This window comes from Leopardus geoffroyi, chromosome B1 (assembly GCF_018350155.1).
Source record: "Leopardus geoffroyi isolate Oge1 chromosome B1, O.geoffroyi_Oge1_pat1.0, whole genome shotgun sequence".
Taxonomy (NCBI): domain Eukaryota; kingdom Metazoa; phylum Chordata; class Mammalia; order Carnivora; family Felidae; genus Leopardus; species Leopardus geoffroyi.
In genome coordinates this window covers 43,696,699-43,711,817 of record NC_059327.1, presented here as the reverse complement: position 1 = coordinate 43,711,817, position 15,119 = coordinate 43,696,699, and the positions used below count along the sequence as shown (strand labels likewise).

The 15,119-nt window shown below is 44.7% G+C and overlaps 1 protein-coding gene across 19 annotated transcripts in view; it reads left to right on the top strand.

The window, feature by feature from the left end:
- The window catches only part of TACC1 (transforming acidic coiled-coil containing protein 1), a 118,899-nt gene that overhangs the window by 48,459 nt on the left and 55,321 nt on the right, over positions 1-15,119 (top strand). For 5 of the 19 annotated variants that reach the window (XM_045459979.1, XM_045460025.1, XM_045460005.1 and 2 more), the window contains exon 2: positions 14,520-14,706. The exons of 11 other annotated variants lie outside the window; for them this stretch is intronic. In XM_045459979.1, the coding sequence (XP_045315935.1) occupies positions 14,546-14,706 (161 nt within the window). In that variant the 5' untranslated portion in view covers positions 14,520-14,545. Of the gene's footprint in view, positions 1-9,036; positions 14,707-15,119 lie in introns of those variants that run through there. 3 more of the 19 variants (XM_045460125.1, XM_045460117.1, XM_045459989.1) reach the window with 1 other exon arrangement.

The following is a 15,119-nucleotide window of genomic DNA, read 5'->3' as shown; positions in this document are numbered from 1 at the left end:
TGCCTGGGTGGCTCAGTCAGGTAAGTGTCTGACTTCGGCTCAGATCATGATCTTGAGGTTCACAAGTTCTAGCCCCAGGTCAGGCTCTGTGCTGACAGCTCAGAGCCTGGAGCCTGCTCTGGATTCCCCACCTCACTGCCCCCCCCCCCCCGCCCCCGACTCATGCTCTGTGTCTCTCTCTCTCAAAAACAATAAACGTTAAATTTTTTTTTTAAAAAGGTAAATTGGTACAACAAATTTTGCTATGTGCATCAAGATATTAAAATGTGTTGTGATACTACAATCCCATTTCTAGAGTTTTAACTCTAAGAAGTCATTGTATGTGTGTGAAAAGATGCGTGCATAGGGTTATTCATCACAGTTTCGTTTATAATGAGGGACAATGAACCCCTAAATATCCCTCCACGGGAAACAAGATAAATGTCGTAGACACAGAGAGGCTTATCACTGCAGCAAAGAGAGAGCAGAACACTTGGGTTCTGCAGGGTCAGGAAGGGCATTGGTTGCACATCCTGGTTCCCACCCCCCTCCCCCCTCCCCCAGGGAGCAGAGATCCTGATGAAACAGGAGAAGCAGGGATGAAGTCCTCACCTCTAGCAGAGGACAGCATGGTATTTAAATCCCATTTGTGTAACAAGTGTCTATCTACCTACCTACCTATCCATTCTCCTAAGTACATGCTTGTTTATATTCACCAGGAGTATTTGGAAGTTTTCGTCTGTTCATTTGGTCATCAAATATCAGACAGAACAAGACAGACAAGGTGCTTCGTGTTCATGGAGCCATGTCTAGTTGGGAAAGACAGATAATAAGTAGAAAAATAGAAATAGTTTGATTGCAGATGTAAAAAGTGCTTTGAAAAAGATAAAAATGGTATATTGCTCACCAGCATTTTAACAGTGGCTGTTTATCAAAAGCACAACTGTAGGTGAGTTTTCCTTCCTTCTTTGTTCTTTTTTTGTGTCATCAAAAATGCACCTTTTCAAGCACCACGATCTGGCGGGCCCCCTGGACAACCTATGCCCTTCCTACTCCACCCGTCTAACCTGGACAATTCCGCCCCTGGCTGGCCTAGCTTTAGCCATACTTGCTCCAAAGCAGAGGCTCCTCTGCCCTCTGCCAGGATGCTGTTACCCCCACACTTAACCACATTCATCCCTCAGGCCTCAGGATGTCACCTCCCTGATTTATCACCACTAATCCCCCCACCGCCCCTGGCCTTTGTCATAGTCCCTGCACTTTTCTGATACAGCATGCACAACCGTTTGTAAGTTACATATTTATTTTTTTGCTTCCTAAACTCACTAATGTGCAAGCTCCGTGTGGACAGGAACTAGGTCTGTTTTGTCATGTGTGAAATCTGTGGAATCATTGAATGAAAGAATGAACGTATGTATTATTCCTCTTAATAAAGGTATTTAAAATGCTTTATAAAATAGTTCAAGTTGCCTTTTAAAATAAGATGAATGTTGGGGGGCAGGGAGTTGTATCTCTGTTATACATATGAAGTGTGCATATGCTTTAGGATTGAGGAAAAAGCCTAGAATTCATACTTCTCACCCAAAAGGTTATGAGTCCTAGTCATACAGTAAAACTTTGGTGCCTGACTGCACCTTGGGCAATCCTTAATGTCTCAGGGACTCATCTGATCATCTGAAAACAAGGATATTCAGCTCAGTGATCTTTCTCAAAGAAAGTTCCTTTCCATTTAAAAATTCCTGTGGTTCTGTGAGATCTAGGGTGGATGCTTAGGTTTGGAGTCACTGACTTATCATTTGTTCAGAAAACAATTTAAAGCAAATACATTTTACTTAGTGGTTATCTATGCCTTGGTGAAAGGAAATAGAAAATCCATTCAGTATTACCGTATCTTACATGATGAGGTACTAAGAGCAGTTAAGGATAACTTTGCTTATGGTAGTTCTGAAAGATAACTGAGTCCATAAGAAAATAGTTTCTAAAAAAATATTTTATGGGTGAGTACCAGCAATTATTATTAACACCAGTTGGTATTAAAGCCAAAGAACAACAATGATTATTTATAGAATGTGCGTCAATTATTTTTGTAAAAAATTTTTAAGTGTTTATTTGAGACAGTGAAGAGCAAGCAGGGAAGGGGCTGAGAGAGGAGAGAGAGAATCCCAAGCAGGAGCCACGATGCCAGCACAGAGCCTGATGTGGGGTTCAATCCCATGAACTTCGAGATCATGACCTGAGCCGAAATCAAGACTTGGACGCTTTACACTCAACCAGGTCCTGGGTCAATTATGATTTTAGCCTTTGAATTGGAAAAATATACTCAGTTATTATATAGTATTTCTGGATTTGTAAAATCATACTATCTTCAAGAAAACCTCCTCAAAGAAGATTATATCCTTTGTACAATATCCAAATCCATTCTGCCTGGAAGATCTGGCCTTTGCAGGAAACTAAGCATTGACTTTGTCTTCCCTTCAGCTTTTTCGTCTACACCTGTCATCTTTAAAGATACTGCTGCCAGGGGTGCCTGGGTGGCTCATTTGGTTAAATGTTCAACTTCTGCTTGGGTCATGATCTCATGGTTCCTAATTTGAGGCCCACATCAGGCTCTGTGCTGACACTCAGAGCCTGGAGCCTGCTTCGGATTCTGTGTGTGTGTGTGTCTCTCTCTCTCTCTCCCTCTCTCTATCCACTCCACCCCCCCTCCCCCCCGCTCACTCGCTCTCTGTCTCTCAAAAAAATAAATAAATGTTAGAAAAAATAAAAGAAACTGCTGCCTAATTTTCCAGAAAGGAAGTATTACAACTCAAGTCATTACAGTAAGGAGAAAGGTGGGCTCAGTCCTGTTTTCAGAGTAGTTAGACCACCTCATCTACATGGCAGGCTTGAGTCTCACAGTTGGGGAATTTTCTGGCCATAAGAAAAAGACACCACTGAAGGGGCACTTGGTGGCTCTGTTGGTTAAGCATCTGACTCTTGATGTCAGCTCAGGTCTTGAATCAGGGTTGTGGATTCAAACCCTGTGTTGGGCTCTGTGAAAAAAAAGAGAGAGATACAACTGTGATATAAGATGAATTTTTTTTAATTTTTTTTTTTTTTTTTTTTACATTTATTTTTGAGAGACAGAGTGAGACACAGAGCACAAGCGGGGAGGGGCAGAGAGAGAAGGAGACAGAATCCGAAGCAGGCTGCAAGCTCTGAGCCGTCAGCACAGAACCTGATGCGGGGCTCAAACCATGAACTGTGAGATCATGACCTGAGCCCAAGTTGGTCACTTAACCAACTGAGCCACCCAGACGCCCCAAGATGAATTTTTGAAAGAACCAAAATGTAGTCCTTCTCACAATGATCTGGAATGAAATTTAAGGCAGGTTCTTCCATAGAGCCAGCTGAGGGAGTTTAAGATGCTAAGATGCCCCAAAAGAGGTTGTATTGTGAAGGGGGAGGAGAGGCTGCTAGCACCAAGAGACTCAACCGTCCGGTAGCACAAAGATGGACTTTTGTTTCTCTCTTATGTAACAGTCCTCAGGTGTGTTAGTCTAGGGCAGCAGGCCACCATGCTCCAGAGGTCAGCCTGGCGTGGCTCTGTCCGTCTTGTTCCACCATCTCCCGAGTGTGGTCCTGGTCCACACAGTAGAAGCTGGCTCAGCACCAGACCACAACATTGGGCAAGGGCAAGCACTTTTCTTTTTAAAGACATCGCCCCAAAGTTGTATCTGCCACCTAGTTCACATCCCACAGGCCAGAACGAAGTCACAAGACCACGCCTGGCTACAGAAAAGGCAGGGAAATGTGGCCTCTACTGGGTGGCCATGTGGCCCATGGAAACTCAGGGGATTCTTTTACCAGAAGAAACAAGGAAATAATGGCTGTGGGGGGAAGTTAGACTCTGCTACAGTGGTTGTGGAAGTTCAAAGGGTAAGAGTGCATAACGCACACAATGCTGAAGAAGGATTACATGTTTTCTTTTTTATCTTAATTTTTTTTTAATGTTTATTCATTTTTGAGAGAGAGCATCAGCAGGTTAGGGGCAGAGAGAGAGAGGCAGACACAGAATCCAAAGCAGGCTTTAGGCTCTGAGCTGTCAGCATAGAGCCTGATGTGGGGCTCGAACCCACAAGCTGTGAGATCATGACCTGAGCTGCAGTTGGACGCTTAACCGACTGAGCCACCCAGGCGCCCCTGCTTTTTCGCCTTAATTAAAGTTATATATGTGTGGTGTGTGTGTATTTGTACAGAAGCAATAGAACCATGAGGTATGTATCACACTTCGTATAGGAGAGAACTTTTAACGGTTTTATCAGGCTTCCAACAGTTAAAATTTTTCATTGCCTTTCAGAAGACAGAGGAGGTCGGTGAGACCCCTTCCCTCAGTCTATCAATGTTTTCACTTACCAGGTTGAAGTTTTGCTGGATACTCCAGAGCTACAAGGATCACTTTTGCCCTCTGGGTAGGGTTGAATTTACCACGAAGCTAATGAAGCTTAAACTTCAGGACCCCCCACTTGGGTAGGCCCCCTCCAAGGTCTCCAGAGGAGCCCTATCGTTGTGTTCAGAGCTCCCCATATCCTTAAGCTTCCACGTAACTGGGAAGCTTACGTACTGTTACGTACTGTTCCACGTAACTGGGCCTTGGAATTCTGCCCCATGCCTCCATACCCCACTGAGCCCTGCCACAGTTCCAAATTTTTCCTAGATGGGAAGAGTCTCCTACCTAGTACAGTAGGCCCGTTTTACTCACGGGGGATACATTGGGTACCTAAACTACAGATAGTACCAAATCCTGTATACACTATGTTTTTTCCTCTACATACCTATGATTTGTTTTATCACTTAGGTACAGTAAGAGATTAACAACAATAACCATAAAATAGAACTATTATAACATCATACTGTAATAAAGTTAAGTGAATGTGGTCTTTCTCTCAAATATCTCATTGTACTACACTCACCGTTCTTTTCTTTTTTTAGTCTTTTTTTAAATTTACATCCAGTTAGCATATAGTGCAACAATGATTTCAGGAGTAGATTCCTTAATGCCCCTTACACATTTAGCCCATCCCCCCTCCTACAACCCCTCCAGGAACCCTCTGTTCTCCATATTTAAGAGTTTCTTATGTTTTGTCCCCCTCCCTGTTTTTATATTATTTTTGCTTCCCTTTCTTGTGTTCATCTGTCACCATTCTTTTCGATGTGAGATGATAAAATGCCTATGTGATGAGATAGAGCGAGGTGAATGATGTAGGCATTGAGAGCTAGCATTAGGCTGCTATTGACCTTCTGACCATGTGTAAGAAGGAGACTCCTCCCCTTCCAGGCTATGGTTGATCGCGGGTAACTGAAATTACAAAAAGACACATGGCAGATAAGGGGGGACTCCCAGAGTCCAGTGTACCCCAGCAACATGGTTTCTCAGAAGATACCACTCCAAAGGAAGTATTCTAAAAGGAGAGCACCCCAAAGACAGGGATGTTAAAACTGATTTCTTTTGCATCTCCCACATAAAATGCACCTTTGATATCTGACCCATTTTTTTGTGTCCTTGAGGACACTTATATGTATCAGTAGGAAGTCCCTGGGAAAATCTCCTTTTTGGTGGCACCTTGGCTCCCCAGGAATGAGGGTGTCCCTTAGATTAGACCCACAGGCTGCCCACTGGTACCCGTGGCTCTACCCTTCTGCGTGTCACCCAAGCTTGCCTCTTGTGTTAATCCCTGGCAGGTCTGGGTTCTCTGTGTAAGGGCCCTTTTGGTTTAGAACTTCCCTGTACCTTTTGGGAGAAGAAAAATTTTTGGTTCTACTTTCAGATTCAGAAATTAATCTTTAATCAGCCTAAAGCATTGTTCCTGGAGTGGAGCTTGACTGGATACGGGGACGAGGCAGGGGGAGATGGGTGTAAATACAAACACACACACACGCACACGCACACACACACAATTTTGCATGTAATTTCAAGGAGATCACAGTCTTCTGAAACCCTTCTTGCTAAGCTCAGATACAGAGTCCCTACTCTAGAAGTTGAAAATGTAGTCAACTTGACCTGGTTTTTAAAAAAAGCCATACTAATACCTTCCTCATAATAATATCCTCCAATACTATGGGGCCAGAGGGCAGGATTAGAGGAGATAATTCACGTAAAGAGTGCTTAGCATAGTGTCTGACCCATAGCAAGCAGTTATAATTGCTCGTTTCTCTGTTGAGGTTTGGATGATCTTAATGATTTTCATGAGAGCCTTAGGTAATAACAATACTAGCTTTGGGTTGCTATTATTTTCCCCAGCCTGTCATTTGCTTTTTAATTTGAAGGCAAACATTTAGAAACTTTACTCTTATGTGGCCAAATCTGCAATCTTTATTTTGTGTGTGATTTCATTAATTACTTGGAAGATTAGACAGTCATCCTTTCGACAGAGCTTTGACAGATTCTGTTGCTTCTGGGTTTTTTTTCTCCCCATGGTTTGATTTTTATTATTTAGACATCTAATCCATCTGGAATTCGTCTTGGTGTATGTTCTGGGGTAAGGTTTTAACTTGATCTTTTTCCCCATTGCCAACCACTTATTCTGCAACCACTAATTAAATATCCTTTCCTTCCCCACTGTATTATAATATCTTCTTTATCACATAATACATCCCCATATTTGGTAGTCTCTTTTTCTGGGCTTTCCATTTTGTTTCACAGAACAAGGATATGCCTATTTTGGCATAAATGTATCCTGATGATACCTTGGAGACCTAATCCCCTGTTTGAGTCTGTTTTTTTTGTTTGTTTGTTTATTTTGTTTTTTAAGAATCTAAAATATGCTCACTTGTTTCTAAGTAAATTTTTGGAAAACATTGACAAATCCCAAGGAGAAAAAAACCCTAACAATTTTTATTGCAAGCATTAGACCTATACATTAATTGGGTAATGTTGCCATCTTTAAATATTTAATTTAACCAACTTGAGACTTTGTAACATCTTTCCATTTATTCAGCTAGTTGGTTAGCTTTTGTTTATTAGTGAAGAAAATGAGTGATGTGTTAACATTTGGAGTTTTAAAAAATTTTAACATACACAAAAAGGACAGGTTTCCCTTCTCCCCACTTTGTGGTATACCGACATATAAAAGAACATATTTTCCTTCAATTTTCACACACATACAGTTCCAGAACCCAAATATGGCAGTTACATTTTTGCTTTAAAAAGGTAAAGGTCAGGGACACCTGGGTGGCTCAATTGGTTAAGCATCTGACTCTTGGTTTTGGCTCAGGTCATGATCTCTCGGTTCATGGGTTTGAGCTCCACGTCGGGCTCTGTGCTGACAGCATGGATCCTGCTTGGGATTCTCTGTCTCCCTCTCTCTCTGCCCCTCCACACACTCACTCTCTCTCTCTCTCTCTCTCTCTCTCAAAATAAATAAACTAAAAAAAAAAAAAAGATGAAGGTTGGTGGTATATCATGTCAAGGAGTTTGCTTCTAACTTTCCTTAGAAACACAGGAAGATTATCAGTCACAAAGAGTTACTGTCATGAAATCCCCACCCCCCACCCCACGTCCCAGAGTGAGGATTTACATGGAGTGGGTACCCCAGTTATTTTGGATATTCCCTTCTTGACCCCCACCCCCATGAATCTCTGCTGTCCTTTCCAGTTGTCCTCCCTCTCTATTACCTTTCAACTTCTTAGTGACAATGTTTCATAAATTGAAAATGGGGACATGTATTTACAAGGAGAGCAGGTAGAATATTTGATATCAGGATGATCTCAGAAAAGCCGGGTCATGTGATCAGTGTTCTTCTAGTGTTCCAGGTGTATTATCTGGGAGATTTATTTTAGAGGTTGGGTAGAGGAGAGGGGAGGGAATAAAATGGCTGCAGGAGTAGGAATATTCTCTTTCGACTTCCTAAATTCCTTCAGTCTCTTTAACTCAAGCCTTAGATTCCACCCTCTGCCTAATCTAGGTAAATGAAGTAAAGTAGATCTCTCAAATTTGGGGTAATGTTCATTATTAGAAACTTAAATTCATAAACAACTTAGAAAGGGTTTCAGATGGTTTTCTTGTCTGAGGCTTAACATGTAGCACTGCCTGACTCAGAGGGTCCACTTTTCTTCATGCCTAATCTGCCGGAAAGGAATACAAATTCAACAGAAGAAAACAAAAAGTGCTAAATCAATAACAGTAATTTTACAAGATTGCCTACCTGTTTAACCGACTCTGTAATTGCAATAATGCTGTTTAGCAGGAAAAACCACTTTTATCTCCTAGAATGGAAGGTATTTCTAAATTTAAAGAGAGTTCACTGCTTTAATTGGATCTTTTGTGTTCATTTTTGGCTTCTTTTCAACTTTGGGTTTGTGGTAGTTGGTGGGAAGAATTAGGGATAATATTGGGGTTATTTTCCTCACTTGGAATGAACAGACCTAATTCTGCTTCTGTCTTTCATACTCAACAACTGTTTCTCTAACCCTCTTACATCCCAGGGCGGAGCTAAAGTGAACTTTCTCATAAAGTCAATAAACATGCATTCATGCTGTCTGATAGGGATGAGAGAGAACTTCATAGAACTGGCTCTTAAATGATACTAGTTCAGTGTAAACACCATAAAATATATTTGTTTTTTTCCCCCCACCTCCCACTGAAGGCTGACACACTATTTAACTGCCATGTGGCAATTCTGCCATCAGTCTGATCCTGACCCAGGTTGAAAAGCATACTTTCTGGGAAAGTCAGACTTTACTTTTGTGATATGGTGGACCTGACAAGAGTTGTTCACCAGCAGAAAGCCTGGACAAGGGTCTCTGAGCAGGCCCTAGGTGGGGAGCTTGGCCAAGTATTTAATGGATACAGTTTAGATCCCTTTTAATCTTTGTAGAACTCTGAAAGAGTATTAACTAAGAGTAGCCAGACATAAATCTGGCTTTTCTTTAAAAAAAAAAAAAAATTAGGAGGTTCTCTTAGGGCACCTGGGTGGCTCAGTCGGTTAAGCATCTGACTTCAGCTCAGGTCATGATCTCACGATTTGTGAGTTCAAGCCCCACATTGGGCTCTGTGCTGATGGCTCAGAGGCCGGAGCCTGCTTCAGATTCTGTGTCTCCCCCTCTCTCTGCCCCCGCCCCACTGGTGCTATGTCTCTCTCTCTCTCTCTCTCTCTCTCAAAAAAAAAATTAAATAAAAATTAAAAAAAAAAAGGAGGATGTCTTTATGATATAATGTGCAGTGTAAATATGTAGTATGAATTCTGATTTGGGAGTATTTGGGTAGTGGAGTGAAGATTGGATTACCTCCAGGTGATTATAGCCTCTAGGTAAGAACATCTCATCTTGCAGGGTTGAGACTGTAACATTAACGTATTTGAATATGTCAGATGCCCTTATCCGCTTCATGTGATGTTGCCTCGTGCAGACATCAGCATGTTGTTGCCTGGTTAGACCGAGGTGGGTCAGGAAAGCAGGCCTCCTGCTGGCAGTGGCACTTCTCTGCGGCAGAGTGAGGTATTCTTAGTTGTGGCTTTCATGCCGGGTAAGCAGGAAGCAGGGACTGCAGCCGAAGAATATTGAGAGGAGTGTCTAGATTACGGAATGGCAAGCTACCTCGTGGCTGCGAAGACATTCTGCTTTCTTCCAGTCTGATACAGCGCCAAGAGTACTGACAGGAGACTGGTGTTCTAGATTCACTTCTGGCACCAATTAGCTGTATGACTTCAGGCAGGTGGTTGCCTTTTCTGCTTCAGTTACGTCATCTGCAAACTGAGAATAAGAAAACCTGCCCTGCTACTGGAGAGAAGGATTACAGGGATCAGATTGATCTAGGGTACTGTTAAACCATTACATCTTAGAGACCTCCTGAGGATGTTTAGCTTGGTGAGTGAGGTGAGAACATTCAGTGATCAGGCTGGTGGGGCAACCACGTGCAGGGGGATTCCCTGCCACGTCTTGGAACCTCATCCAGCAAACAGCTCTCAAAAAGCAGGGCTGGGGAGTGGGAGACAGTCTATGGAGGTTCCACTGAGGTATGTCAGCCTAGCTGCTATTTGCCATTTCAGTTTCACCCAGGCCGGTGCTTTTTCTAAGTGCTTCAGAGCTGCCCAGCCACTTTGGTTACATCATCAATCTGGCATCTAATCTTAGTTGCATGGGATGTGTCTCTCACTCACCAGATTCCTAAATTGTGAGAAAATACAGATATGTTGACGGGTTTGTCTGCCTGCCTGACCTTTTGGTTTTCTCTCTGCCTACTTCATCCCTAATTCCCTTGTGCCATCCTGGTCCTCCTGCCTTGCCTCCTCCACTCCCTCCACATCATTTCATAACCGATGCTTTTTCATTTCACTGGCTGGCACAAACTTGGTTTCCTTAGCAGTGGTTTTCTGGTCCTTCCACTGTCAAAGTGTTCACATCATGCTTGAGCTGCTTACAACTCTGATGCTTCCTGAACAAGTGCAGTGACAGCTAAGGATGTGAATTTCAGTTCTGCTTCTTTACCCTCTAGGGGAGAGGCTGTCCACTTTCTCTAGGTAGTTTAGGGCAGGGAAATTGGGTCCCAGTCTTCACTACTTCCCTTCCATCCCCCAGGTTGTTACCAGAATGATCTAAATGATCTAAATGGAAATGTTATTTACTTGCTCAAAGCCTGATGACTCCCCTCTGCTCATCCAGGCTCGGGGGCTACCCGGACACACAGATGGCTTTGTTTTTGTCCAGCACCATGTTGGCCTTCACAAGGTTCAAAATGATTTAAATTAGTAAGAACATTAAAGATCGGAAGATGGGTTATAAAACCCATGGTTTGGGTTTTTCTCGAAAGACTGGTAGATGGCAATGCTGGGCACCAGGAACTTGGTAGCGCTGCCCCTTAGCCACAGCAGTGTTCTCCAGATGACACAGCTGCCACTCTGGCCTTGTCACTCCCTTATGTTACCTAGGGAGGTTCTGGTGTTTGACACCTCTCCACCCCGTCCCCTGCTACAGGATCAAGTTCAACTTGAGTACTTGAGTTGAGATCAACTCTTTATGAGGTATACAGGATCCATACCAATTCCTTTAGGCCCCAACTACATCTGTCCCCACCTCCTGCCCCATGCCAGGCTTTCCCAGAATAGCTCTGCTGTGAAATGCTATGAAATGATGAGTTGTTTGCTTGTTTGAGTTTGCTAACCCGTACATTTTATTATTTTTTTAAACGAAGAGACCCATCTTGCAGATCCCTCTGGAGCATCCATTACAGGCAAGGGATGTGCCTGGCTTGGCCACACCACAATTGTGGAGTGTTTCAAGGAAGTTACATTTTAGATTTTCATGGCCTATTGATCTAAAGCTTCAGTGAAGGGCAAGAAGAGAGGAAGGAACAGATGGGTTTCTTTCTGTGGTTTCGGTTGTTTCCAAGACAAATCCGTTGCATTAGGTTACTTGGTCATGTATTTGCAGACATTCTGCTCTCTGAAGCTGAGGATAGCAGCAAAGTGGCTTACCTTGGTTGGGATATCTGTTTTCAAACATTGCCCATTCTTTCCCAGAATTACAGGAAAATTGATATGTCAGTTAGCCTCATTACTTGAACTTCTAGACGATAAAATAAGTTCAAGTTATTGAGTAATTACTTCCTTTATCGCTGTTCACATCAAGTCTAGGAGCTTGCAGTAGAGTGATGTTCAGAAAACTAGGCATTTGCTTCTCCAATTTCAAGAAATGGCTGTATAGGTTGGGCTTTATCTTACTGGGGTCATTACTTGCTCCAAGTTCCATTCTGTGCTGGTTCCAAAACTTGATTTCCCCAGGAGGAGTCAGGCTTTTGGAATTTATGTCATCCTACTCAAACTCATAAGATCTATCTATAAACTACAATATCCCTTTTCTGTTTATTTACTGAACACCTATTGAGTGTATGGCCCTGTCCTAATCTCTGGAGAAACAAAAATAAATCACAAATATGATGTGGTCCCTGCCATTTAGAAGCTTATGGTCTAGAAGTGGGACAGATAGGCAAACAAATACATTATATATCATATGCTAAGTGTAGGGTGACCTTACATCCTGGGGACATCCTGGTTTGTGCTTGCTGTCTGGTGTAACTATTAATAGTGTCCCCTTTCGAAACCATCTAAGGGCCACAGTAAAAGTTTCTTTGAGAGGATGGGGTATAGAGATGGTAGAAACAGGAGAAATCAGCCTGCTTTCTCAGACTAAACCCTTGAGTTGGGTATTGAAGGAAGTTTGGGAAGTCAAGGTCTGGGAGCTCGAGGTGGGGGTAAGGGGGTGGGAATGTGCAGAACTCTACAGGAAAAAGAGAAATAGTTCCAGCAGCAGCAATTAGTCCAAGCTCATCATTGTTTCCCAAATTTATCCTGTGAAAAAAAATTCTGCAAGATACTTGGTAAAAATTCAGATTTCCAGGCCCTGGTGGTGATTTGAGTTAGTATTTTTAAAGAAGCACCCCCAGATGATTCTGGGACATACTGAAAGTTCAGAACCAATTCTCTACTGATTATGGCTTAGGAATACAAAGGGCTGGGAGTAATGAGGAACAGGAACAGCAAGACTATAGCACAAGTCACCTATCAACCAGGTGGGATGCCCTCAGGTGGGAAAACCCTGAGGTAGAACTAGTTGGAAGACATTTGCAGTGGAGCTGTAAGAAACAGACAGTTTGGGAAGTATGTCAGTGACAGTGGGGATGCAGAGGAATGAAGATTTGAGAACTACCCAGGAGAAAAAATGAACAGGATGTAAGAAGACATAGGTGCCAGTTACTAATTTACAAGGGGGAGGGGGGGTTGGTAATATTATTTCCAGGCAACAAAACACGGGTCAAATCCAGGAACCTGGGGGAGTTTATAACCTGAAGGTTTATATGGTGAGCCGTAAACCTAAAAATACAAAGAACTGGATAATGTTGGGGTATATTTCATGACTTAAAAAAAAAAAAAAAGACTCCTGCTTACTTCCCATCCTTGTAGTCTCCAGAACAATCTTGACAGTTGTGTTTCTCTCTGGAAAGGAGCTGGATGAATTCTAAAGCATCCTGACACCCTAATAATCCTTTTATCTAGACTTCAGGCAAACCTCTGCCTTTCTGTTATGGTAAGACTAAGTTATCTTATGGTAAGATAACTACCCTGCCTTATCTTACCGTACATTTGCTTTTGTTTTTGTTATCAAATGTGTAAGACAGTCATGACTCCTCAGCATGACTCCCCTTTTAGGGGAGACTGTCTCTTGCAGTTTCAGCATGACTTTGTTCCTAAATTCTGAAGCTGCTCTCTCTCTGAGAACCTGCAACCACCTCACAGATTCACGGCGACTCTGGGAAATTACAATAGTACAAGAAATGCCTTATCCAGGCAAGGAGATCATGAAACCTGGTGTTTGTGGTTTGTGTCTGCCAGCTTCCTTGGTGCATTGGAGATTCTGAGGCGAGCAATCCCTAAACGGAAAATGAAGAAAATCCGAGGAGAGCTCTTCTATTTCCTTCTGCTTTCAAACCTAAAGAGGGTTTTTATTTTGAAGGCTGCCTTCACCAGACCTGTTGGCATACTTCTGAAGCAGTAAACGAAGTCAGAAATCAAAGATTTAGACGAAGTTATGAAGAGAAAGCCTCAAAAAGGAGAATGGGAAGCCGATCAGGCTATAATTTCACAGGGGTAATTTAGCACCCTTTACAAAGACCTGGCCCCAGAGCGTCCAGGAGTGCGGTTTGGGGAGGGACAAAGCATCTACAATTCCAGTCCTTGGCTCCTCTTGTAGCATTGCTGAGGAATTTCCAAATCCTGGGAGTGGTAGAGTCGGAGGTGAATAGGCCGAAATCTTCCACGCTGTCAATGTCAGGGAGGGGTAAAAAGAACAGGCAACTGCGGCCTCAAAGTTTTTTTTTTTTAATTAGGGGCTTCACTTCTATGCGATCTAATGTCACAACGCCATTAAGTCACAGTAGCAAGATGAAAAAATAAGGGAAAGAGGAAAAGCCCAGCGTGCACGGACCCAGGAAATGGATCTTCCCAGCTCCCGCCGCTCGCTTAACTGTTGGGGGCGCCTGGGTGTTCTGCCCGCCGGAGTCGCAGCGGGCAGCCCCCTGCCCGCAGTCCGGGCGCTACCAGCACGGCGCCGCGGCGGGGGGATCGGGCGGGCGCGCCGCGGACTTCAAAGCCCCGGCGCCGCCTTCGCCCCCGCCCGCGCGCGCGAATAGTACGGTCCAAGGGGGCGGCTCCTGGGGCGCGGCTCCCGCGGCAGCTGATGCGCGCCCCGCCGGCCGGGAGGCGGGAGCCCGAGACCCCGAGACCCGAGCCACCCGGCGCCGCGGGCCGGGGCCCTGAGGAGGCCCCAGGAGAGGCATCTTCCCGGCGGGAGTCGCCCGGCGCGGGGGTGGCCGCGACCGCACCGTTGGGGAAGGAGGACGAGTAGGAAGCGGCGCTGACTGCCGGCCGAGAGGAAGCGCTCCACCCGGGCCCCCGACGGCGCTCGTTTAACCACATCCGCGCCTCCGCTGGAAACGCTTACAGGCGCCTGTCACCCGTTCCCTCCATTTTGAAAGGGAAAAAAGGCTCTCCCCCTTCCCCTACTCGTAGGAGCTGGAGTCGGAGGAGCCGCGCTCATGGCGTTCAGCCCTTGGCAGATCCTGTCCCCAGTGCAGTGGGCGAAATGGACCTGGTCCGCGGTGCGCGGCGGGGGCGCCGGAGAGGACGAGGCCGGAGGGCCCGAGGGCGATCCCGAGGAGGAGGACTCGCAAGCCGAGACCAAATCCTTGAGTTTCAGGCAAGTACACGCATCCCTGCCGAGATGCAGACGTGCTGCCATCCATCCATCTGCGGCTCATTCTGTGTGCGTTGTGTGTGGTCGCTCACCCGCGTAACCATTATCATGGCAATGCTGCGTCCCTGCCCGTAACCGGGTCCCCGCTGTGCATTCGAAAGTTCAGGATGTTTTGTCCGGTATTACCTTTCCTCCGTTTCCGTATGAGCTTTCAGAACCTAACCCGGAATCTGCAGTCTTCCCGCATCCCGGTCTGCTTCAGTCACTTTCTCTAAGCTTCGATCCCCCAGCCCCCGCCCCTACACACAAGAGTGTCATTGATCACACCGGTAGAACTTGGGGCCCTCCCTGTGGAGAAGAAGTCGCTCCCAGGCCCTCCTGGTGTCCCCTTGTGGCCCGAAAATGCAGCCTTGGTA